At 41.2% G+C, this 10,501-nt stretch overlaps 1 protein-coding gene across 1 annotated transcript; it reads right to left on the bottom strand.

The window, feature by feature from the left end:
• Positions 1–6,742: 6,742 nt before the first annotated feature.
• elovl2 (ELOVL fatty acid elongase 2) lies at positions 6,743–10,089 on the bottom strand. Its single transcript, XM_021564275.3, is given in 4 exon segments — positions 6,743–6,868; positions 7,212–7,346; positions 7,635–7,759; positions 9,978–10,089. Coding segments are annotated over 4 exon segments (498 nt in total).
• Between the last annotated feature and the right edge of the window lie 412 nt (positions 10,090–10,501).

Raw genomic sequence — 10,501 nt, 5'->3', positions numbered from 1 at the left:
TCATAGGTTTTGGATGTGATTCAGATCTGGACTTGTCACTGGCCACTTCACAACAGTCAAGCATCTCTTTTCCATTCCTGGGTGCAGTTTGTGTGTTTGGGGTCGTTGTCGTGCTGGAAGATCCACAACCATTAACGGAGACCCAGTTTTTTGGCTACTGGGTTGAACATTGGACTCCAACACATAATCTGCTGATTTCATGATGCTTTGTGCACATTCAAGGCCCCTAGTACCAAAAGCAATGTAACCCTGCAGCATTATCAAACCCCATCTTTGATTGTACGGAGGTGTTCTTTTCATTGAAAACTTGATTTGGTCGTCAGTACACAGCGCGGATCTGAAATTGCCATAGAACTCATTTGTTTCTTTGGTCCACATAACATTGAAGTGTTTAGTAGTTTTAGTTAAAGCAGGATTTCTTGTCTCCGTCAGCAGTGTGGTCTTCCTATGTTTACCATCAACCAAATAAAGTGTTCAAAGAAAAGAACACCTTTCCTACAATTTATTAGAACGAGGCTTGATAATGCTGTGAGGTGTGCACGACCTCGTGAAATCTCCCGTTTGAGTTCAAAGTTCAACCAAGTGTCCAAAAACGCTCTTTGAGCAGGACAACCTAAAACACAAACAAAAATCTCCCTGGAATGGTTCAAGAAGAAACACTGGACTGTTCTGGAGTGGCCAGTGAAGAGTCCAGGACATGGTTTCCCAAAAGCATCTTCAGGTTAAGTTCATTATAGAACTGATGGTTCTAACGATTTGAGCCTTTAGATGCAAAACCGGGCCCAGATTCCAATCCATCAAATCCAAGATGGCAGCATGTCAAGTTGTTTGTCTGTGACTATGAGATTGTTAACCGACTAATAACCTATTAGTTTATGGTGGAGCAAATCTACAATTTCCTTGTGTTGTGCAAACGATTTAGTTTTACTGGTGTGAAGCTCGCGGGTCTCCTTCAACTCGGATACACTTTTTTATTTTTTTATTTTATTTTTTTACATTTCTTTTTCGCTATTTGCACTTGTTTACTTGACGTTTACCAAAGTACCCCTATCTGACTGGCCTGGGTTCTATCCTCAGATTTCCGTTAGCGGGGTGTCTCGTCCAAGCTGCTCCTCTTCGCTCTCCACCTGCCTGTCAGAGGCAGCTCAACAACCCCCAATCTACTCCCGTGCACACACTCGCATACAGGCTGATACATGCACACAGTCCCTCCTTACCTTTCATTCGTCACCATTTCTTACATCGCTCAGAGAAAATGACAATTTTCGTGGTATTGCTTTATGCACTGACTTTACTGAACTCTGGAGAAAACATTGTCGCTGGGTGAGTACGTCTGACAATGTGCTCTCCCGTCCATTAGACAGTTTGTCTGCGAGAACTCGCTCTTTTTCACTCGGTCCAAGTGCCGATGCATTTGTGGCATGATGTGACCAGTACGAACTTGTCACAACCAAAGTCTAATGGTTTTAAATGACTGTTTTGGATTGTCTGGAAACTCGTAGAATTCACTTGCAGTAACTCTTTTAAAAAAGAGAAGCGGTTCAAGGTTATTACAGAGGTGCCTAGTTATTTTGTTTATCAGGCAACGTGCAACCTGGTCCTTATATGCAATGTCTCCAAACCCCCTCTGATTTTGAATCTAGATCTGGTTTTGGTGATTTTCATTTCAATGAACGTAGCCGGTTGTCAAAATGATGGGGTTAGGATTTGGCCAAAATCAACAGATGCTGATGCAATTGTGTTTCCTGAAACCTGGCTCAGCAAGTTTGTTCTTGATAAGGATATTTGAAATGTTCACACTGATCGAGTTAAGGTGGTGGTGCGGCTATACATGTAGACTAAATTCATTGTAAGTGTGCCAAAGTCTGAAACTATTTGTAAACCGTTGGAATTTCTTGTTTTGAATCCTGAGGTTTCAAAAGGTCTGTTATAGACCCACCTCCTGCTACAGTGCCTTGCGAAAGTATTCGGCCCCCTTGAACTTTGCGACCTTTTGCCACATTTCAGGCTTCAAACATAAAGATATAAAACTCTTTTTTTTGTGAAGAATCAACAAGTGGGACACAATCATGAAGTGGAACGACATTTATTGGATATTTCAAACTTTTTTAACAAATCAAAAACTGAAAAATTGGGCGTGCAAAATTATTCAGCCCCCTTAAGTTAATACTTTGTAGTGCCACCTTTTGCTGCGATTACAGCTGTAAGTCGCTTGGGGTATGTCTATCAGTTTTGCACATCGAGAGACTGACATTTTTTCCCATTCCTCCTTGCAAAACAGCTCGAGCTCAGTGAGGTTGGATGGAGAGCATTTGTGAACAGCAGTTTTCAGTTCTTTCCACAGATTCTCGATTGGATTCAGGTCTGGACTTTGACTTGGCCATTCTAACACCTGGATATGCTCATTTTTTAACCATTCCATTGTAGATTTTGCTTTATGTTTTGGATCATTGTCTTGTTGGAAGACAAATCTCCGTCCCAGTCTCAGGTCTTTTGCAGACTCCATCAGGTTTTCTTCCAGAATGGTCCTGTATTTGGCTCCATCCATCTTCCCATCAATTTTAACCATCTTCCCTGTCCCTGCTGAAGAAAAGCAGGCCCAAACCATGATGCTGCCACCACCATGTTTGACAGTGGGGATGGTGCGTTCAGGGTGATGAGCTGTGTTGCTTTTACGCCAAACATAACGTCTTGCATTGTTGCCAAAAAGTTCAATTTTGGTTTCATCTGACCAGAGCACCTTCTTCCACATGTTTGGTGTGTCTCCCAGGTGGCTTGTGGCAAACTTTAAACGACACTTTTTATGGATATCTTTAAGAAATGTCTTTCTTCTTGCCACTCTTCCATAAAGGCCAGATTTGTGCAATATACAGGATTGTTGTCCTATCGACAGTCTCCCACCTCAGCTGTAGATCTCTGCAGTTCATCCAGAGTGATCATGGGCCTCTTGGCTGCATCTCTGATCAGTCTTCTCCTTGTATGAGCTGAAAGTTTAGAGGGACGGCCAGGTCTTGATAGATTTGCAGTGGTCTGATACTCCTTCCATTTCAATATTATCCCTTGCACAGTGCTCCTTGGGATGTTTAAAGCTTGGGAAATCTTTTTGTATCCAAATCCGGCTTTAAACTTCTTCACAACAGTATCTCGGACCTGCCTGGTGTGTTCCTTGTTCTTCATGATTCTCTCTGCGCTTTTAACGGACCTCTGAGACTATCACAGTGCAGGTGCATTTATACAGAGACTTGATTACACACAGGTGGATTGTATTTATCATCATTAGTCATTTAGGTCAACATTGGATCATTCAGAGATCCTCACTGAACTTCTGGAGAGAGTTTGCTGCACTGAAAGTAAAGGGGCTGAATAATTTTGCACGGACAATTTTTCAGTTTTTGATTTGTTAAAAAAGTTTGAAATATCCAATAAATGTCGTTCCACTTGATGATTGTGTCCCACTTGTTGTTGATTCTTCACAAAAAAATGCAGTTTCATATCTTTATGTTTGAAGCCTGAAATGTGGCAAAAGGTCGCAAAGTTCAAGGGGGCCGAATACTTTCGCAAGGCACTGTATCGGTGATGCCTTTACTTGTCTGATTGTACTTGTCTAAATGTATTGTAACGACCCTGTGTTTATAAGCACGGAAATCAACTCTTTCGCTCGAGCGTGTTTTTGCGGCACTGTCGATAGGGCGCTGGGGCTCGAAGGTCGAGGGTTCGAGACCTGCTCCCTGCCTGTTTCATTACAGTATTGTAATTCTATGAATCTTACCCAGTTGATAAACTCACCCACCCACCCAAATGTCCAGAGAAATCTACCCTGATTGATTTGATATTGACAAATGTTCCACATAAATATTCTGCGGTTGGTGTTTTTTGTAATGATTTATGTGACCATTGTGCTGTTGTTGCTGTTCCTAAGATTCCTAAAACAAATCCACGCTTTATTCATAAAATACATTTTTAGAGTTTTAATGAGCAGGCTTTCTGTCATGATTTGTTTTATTGTGACTGGAGAAAGATTGAGCTTATTCCTGACGTGGAAACTGCCTGGAAGTTCTTTCATGAAGGTTTTTCCCCAAATAGTAAACAAACATGCCCCACTTCGCAGGTTCTGAGTTTAAAGGGCAGGATAATCCATGGTTTTCTTCTGAGCTGTTTTGTATGATTCACAAACGTAATCTAGCCTGGGCTAAAGCAAGGAAATCATGTTCTGATTGGGTTCTTTTTAAACAGCTACGAAACAAGTGTTATTTTCTTCTCAGGAAGTCTGAATATTTTATGTCTGTTACCACTGATAACCTGAATGACCCTAAAGTTTTGGAAGTCTATTAAGTCGGTCTGGTAACAGTAATATTAATGAATTACCATCACGTGTATTGAAGTACTCTGTTGCTGTATATGACAGCTGAATTGTTTCAATGAGCACTTTGCATCATTTGGTAGGCTGCTTAATTCAGTATCCTCTGGCTCTGTACAACCCTGTGTGCATAAACCAGTGAGAGTTGGTCAAACTTTTAGCTTTTTGCTGCAGGAGGTACATAAAGCCCTGAAATCCTTAGATCAGAGAAAGCCTGCAGGTCCTGATCTTCTTGATCCCAGCTTTTTAAAACTGGCAGCTGATTTCATAGCTGAACCACTTACGTATTTGTTCAATCTAACCCTGGAATGTAATGAAATTCTAAAGATCTGGAAATCAGCATTTGCCCTACCACTTTTAAAAGTGGGAGATCCAACTCTTTTAAATAATCATAGGCCAATCTCAAAGCTGTTACCCCTGGCGCAAATGCTTGTTAGCGAACAGCTAATAGTTTTTATATACTATAATTTATCAATGTACCAATCGGATTTCAGGAAAGAAGCATAGCACAATTACAGCAGCCATGAAGTTTTGAAATGATATCACTGAAGCCCTTGACAAAAAACAGCACCGTGTCTCACTTTTTATTGATCTCTAAGGCTTTTGATACAGTTGATCATGCTATACTGAGGCAGAGATTGTCGCGTGTAGGTCTTTCGGAGCATGCAGTTGCAGGGTTTGCTAACTGTCTGATAGAACTCAGTGCACTCAATTTGATGGGCTCATGTCTGTTAAATGGTCTAATGGTGTGCCTCAGGGCTCTGTACTTGGTTCCCACTTCACTATTTATATAAATAATTAAGACAAATTTGCAAAATGCGCAACTTCACTTTTTTGCTGATGATACTGCTATTTCTTGTGCCTCGTCTCTCACAAAAGCTTTCAAGAACTTGCAAACTGCTTTTTATACTGTTCAACATACCGTGTCAGTTAAGGCTAATCCTCAATACTGACTAAACTAATGGTGTTTTCTAAAGCAAGAAATAGACCTCTGAACCTTTCACCTATTACTACGTGTCAGGGTAATGAGATTGAGACGGTAACCTCATTTATATCTTGGAATTTTAATTGATGACTGACTCCTTTTAAATTGCATATTCAACAACTTACAAAAAAATTGAAGCTGAAGTTGGGATTTTATTTTAGGAATAAGGCCTGTTTTTCTTTTGAAGCCAGAAGGAGGCTAGTATCAGCTACATTTATGCCTTTACTAGACTATGGGGATATTTTATATATGAATGCTTCCGCTCAGTGTTTGAGATCAATTGACACTCTTTATCATGGAGCGTTGAGATTTATTTTAAACTGCAAAACCCTTACGCACCACTGCACTTTATACAAGGGTTGGCTGGCCTTCTCTAGTCACTCGTAGTCTCAGTCACTGGTATACTTTTATTTATAAAGCCATTTTGGGTTTACTATTTTATTTGGCCATTTTTATTTTTCATAAATGTGGTGGGTACTCTCTTCATTCGCAGGACTTTTATCCTGCTAGATGTTCCAAATGTCTGAAATGAATTTGGTACAAGGGCTTTTATGTACTCTGTGCCATCTGCTTGGAATGCCTGAAATACTTTTAATCTGGAAGAACTTGTCCCGATTGGTGTTTAAACCATTGAAGGATTTTCATTTCTGATTCCCTGACCTGTCATTGTTTTTAATTATCTGTTTTATGATTTTGTTATACTCTTGTGAATTCTTTATTTTTTTGTATTTTTTTTGTATTTTTTTACTAGATTACCAGTAATTTTTCATGTTTGTCTGTAATTGTGTAATGACTTGGTGCTGCCTATCTTGGCCAGGATGCGCTTGAAAAATAGATTTCAAATCTCAATGAGCCCTTCCTGGTTAAATAAATAAAACTATGGAGAGAGCTGAAAACAGCAGTTGGAGGGCACCCCTTTTGATGTGTATCATTTTTGACACGCAAAGACCCAAACGGGGTGCCACATGCAACCAAGTTCTAGCTCGGGGGTGGCAATTTTGTCCATGCCGTTCTGTTAAGTGTTTTTATGTAAACTTAAATAAAATTGGTTCTGCAAATCCAGTAAGGTGTGGATATCAAGTTGTTTAATTTCAATTTACTTTAGAATAAATATGAATTTGCCAGGGTGCCTATACAAAGTGCCAGGGTGCCTATTCAAAGTATTGTGGAAATTGCTGATTGAGCTCAAGATAACACAATGACAATATAGGAATTGAGGGAGCAGTACTGTTACAAATTCAGTGTCAAGCTTCAAGGAAACCAAAACAAGTATTTGATACAAAAATGAAGTACAAAATATTCTATACAAAAATGCTGAGTTGGAGCGATATAGTAGTGTCACTGCATAAACAGATTCTAGTAGTGGTTGGAGTCGTGATCTTGCCATCCGGGTCTGATGACTACTGCCTTTTCTTGAGGCTGGTGCCATTGGTCGAGGCGGAGTGGCCATTTGGATGACTGGACTTGATGTGGCTCTGCTCAAAAGTAAGCTTATCGTCTTCGCTGGGACGTCTTTTTCTGTAGGTCTAGGATCAAAGCATTTGGACTTCAGTCAACGTCGAATCATTGAGAAACCAACAAACATTCAGCAATGCCTTTAAATCAAGCCCTAATGTAACAAAGACCATGGTTGTTTGTTAGGCACCAAATGGACAAACAGGGAGGGACTACCTGGACTTTTCCAATAATACATTTTCTGTTGCAAAACATAAAGCATTTTTCTTGTAACATGACCCTGCTCATCCAGGTCTCCTACATGGTCATCCTCTTTGTCAACGTCTACATTCAGGTACAGTAATGACTGGGGCCAACTTCACATGGCCAGTGGATCCACTGGCCATGTGAAGTTGGCCCCAGTCATTACTGTACCTGAATGTAGACGTTGACAAAGAGGATGACGAGGGTGGCCATGTAGGAGACCTGGATGAGCAGGCGTCTGATGGGAAAACCACAGGGGACGATGACTGCACCCAGGGTGTGTATGATGGACAGTAGAAGCTGGACCTGAGGCAGAGGGAAAGTAAAGAGTTATCATTCCTCTAACATGCTTGGATCTTATCATCCCATGTTGTTCGTTAATGAACACACAAAAAGCATTTCTTAGTCTAGAGGGGTTCCTAAACTAGAGATTAGAAGGGTAGCTCCCTTAATGAGAGTTAAGGGGTTCTTGCATCCTGCCTATATGCTGCTTGTTGACAGGATATATCTTTTTTTACGTCCATGTGGATGCTGAAAGAGGGGCATCATTATCGTTCAGACAGAAAAGTGAACTAGAGGGACCAGTGTACTCACCAGCTGAGCCTGAGTCAGGTAGTGCTTCTACCAGAGCTATTTCTGCATGGAGGGTGTTGTGGACAGGCCGTAATAGGAGTACATACACACATGGATGAAACTGTTCAGAGTTGGCCCAAAGAAACCTTGAAGACATTGGAGATATTTGACCAACCCTTTCATTGAAGTCCTTCAGTTTGGTCTGTCACTGTCACAAAGGCAACAAAATGTGAGAAAAGGAATAAACCAGAATTTGCAAATTGCTTGAAGCAGGGAGGGACATTTTTTATTTATTTATTTTATTTCACCTTTATTTAACCAGGTAGGCTAGTTGAGAACAAGTTCTCATTTGCAACTGCGACCTGGCCAAGATAAAGCGTAGCAATTCGAAAACATACAACAACACAGAGTTACACATGAAATAAACAAAACATAGTCAATAATACAGTAGAACAATATAAAACAAAAAGTCTATATACAGTGAGTGCAAATGAGGTAAGTTAAGGTAAGTTAAATAAATAGGCCATGGTGGCGAAGTAATTACAATATAGCAATTAAACACTGGAATGGTAGATCGGCAGAAGATGAATGTGCAGGTAGAGATACTGGGGTGCAAAGGAGCAAAATAAATAAATACCAGTATGGGGATGAGGTAGGTAGATAGATGGGCTGTTTACAGATAGGCTAAGTACAGGTGCAATGATCTGTAAACTGCTCTGACAGCTGGTGCTTAAAGCTAGTGAGGGAGATGTGAGTCTCTCCAGCTTCAGAGATTTTTGCAATTCGTTCCAGTCATGGGCAGCAGAGACTTGGAAGGAAAGACGACCAAAGGAGGAATTGGCTTTGGGGGTGACCAGTGAGATATACCTGCTGGAGCGCGTGCTACGAGTGGGTGCTGCTATGGTGACCAGTGAGCTGAGATAAGGCGGGGCTTTACCTAGCAGAGACTTGTAGATAACCTGTAGCCAACCTCAACCAACGAGAGCGTACACGTCGCAATGGTGGGTAGTGTATGGGGCTTTGGTGACAAAACGGATGGCACTGTGATAGACTGCATCCAGTTTGTTGAGTAGAGTGTTGGAGGCTATTTTATAGATGACATCACCGAAGTCGAGGATCGGTAGGATGGTCAGTTTTACGAGGGTATGTTTGGCAGCATGAGTGAAGGATGCTTTGTTGCGATATAGGAAGCCGATTCTAGATTTAATTTTGGATTGGAGATGCTTAATGTGAATCGGGAAGGAGAGTTTACAGTCTAACCAGACACCCAGGTATTTGTAGTTGTCCACGTTTTCTAAGTCAGAGCCGTCCAGAGTAGTGATGCTGGACGGGCGAGCAGGTGCAGGCAGTGATTGATTGAAAATAATGCATTTAGTTTTACTTGCGTTTAAGAGCAGCTGGAGGCCACGGAAGGAGAGTTGTATGGCATTGAAGCTCGTCTGGAGGTTAGTTAACACAGTGTCCAAGGAGGGACCAGAAGTATACAGAATGGTGTCGTCTGCGTAGAGGTGGATCAGAGAATCACCAGCAGCAAGAGCAACATCATTGATGTATACAGAAAAGAGTCGGCCCGAGAATTGAACCCTGTGGCACACCCATAGAGACTGTCAGAGGTCCAGACAACAGGCCCTCCGATCGGGTTGTTTGGGCTATTTAACTTGCTTGAAGAACATTGGCATAATCACAGTCAAATTTGGCTATATAGCAAAAAATGAATGAAAACAAAAATGTAAGGTTTGGGTTTTAATTTTTTTAATTTAACCTGGAAAGTCAGTTAAGAACAAATTCTTATTTACAATGATGGCCTAGGAACGACAGATTTTTACCTTGTCAGCTCGGGAATTCGATCTAGCAACCTTTCGGTTATTGGCCCAACGCTCTAATCACTAGGCTCCCTGCTGCCCCGAGTTAGGCATAAGGTTTAAAATCAGATTTTATGACTGTGGCGCAGTACATGAGTAATCCCAATAAATGCCAACCGGTGGCATAATCAGCAGAATATGAACTACCCTTGTTGGGCTCCAACATTGAAGAGTAGGCATAACTTATCCTCAGGAAGAACATCAACCTCAGCTTTAATCTAACCGTTACATTAACCTCTAAGGCTGTGTTTAGTCAGGCAGCCCAATTCTGATCTTTATTTCACTAACTGACCTTTTGACCAATCACATATTTTTCAGAGCTGATCAGCCAAAATACCAATTAGTGAAAAAATATCAGAATTGGGAAGCCTGTGTAAACGCAGCCGATGTTCCTAAACCACGCACACTGCCAGCCCCATTCCGATTCGCTCTAGGATCAGTTGAGTCCTTTGAAGGATACATTCTTCTAACAGTGATGTTGGCAAAAGTGGTTGTGACCTACTCTGTCCACAGGGGATCCAGTTGAGAACACTCCACCAGATGTTGAACATGGAGGCGTGGTGATACACGTGCAGGAAGTCATATGGCCAGCACTGGATAAACTTTCCTTTCATGTATCTGTCACTTTGACCCTGTTGCTTACAAAAGTACTCAACTTCTTCGGGCTAGGGGGCAGTATTCGGAAGTTTGAATGACTGAGGTGCCCAAAGTAAACTGCCTTTTACTCAGGCCCAGAAGCTAGGATATGCATATAATTGGTAGTATTGGATAGAAAACACTCTGAAGTTTCTACAACTGTTAAAATAATGTCAGTGAGTATAACAGAACTGATGTGGCAGGCAAAAACCTGAAGAGAATCCATCAATATTTAATTTTTTGTCACAGCCCATTCAAATCCTTGTTTAGGGGAGATTCAAAGGAATACCTCCCAGATTGCCGTTTCTATGGCTTCCACTAGATGTCAACAGTCTTTAGAAAGGTTTTCAGGCTTGTTTTTTGAAAAATGAGCTAGAATTTGTAGTTTTT

The sequence above is a fragment of the Oncorhynchus mykiss genome, chromosome 15 (assembly GCF_057628025.1).
Source record: "Oncorhynchus mykiss isolate SJ-2025 chromosome 15, ASM5762802v1, whole genome shotgun sequence".
In the NCBI taxonomy this organism is placed as follows: domain Eukaryota; kingdom Metazoa; phylum Chordata; class Actinopteri; order Salmoniformes; family Salmonidae; genus Oncorhynchus; species Oncorhynchus mykiss.
Note: the sequence above shows the minus strand (reverse complement) of the source record. Positions and strands in the feature narration are given on the sequence as shown.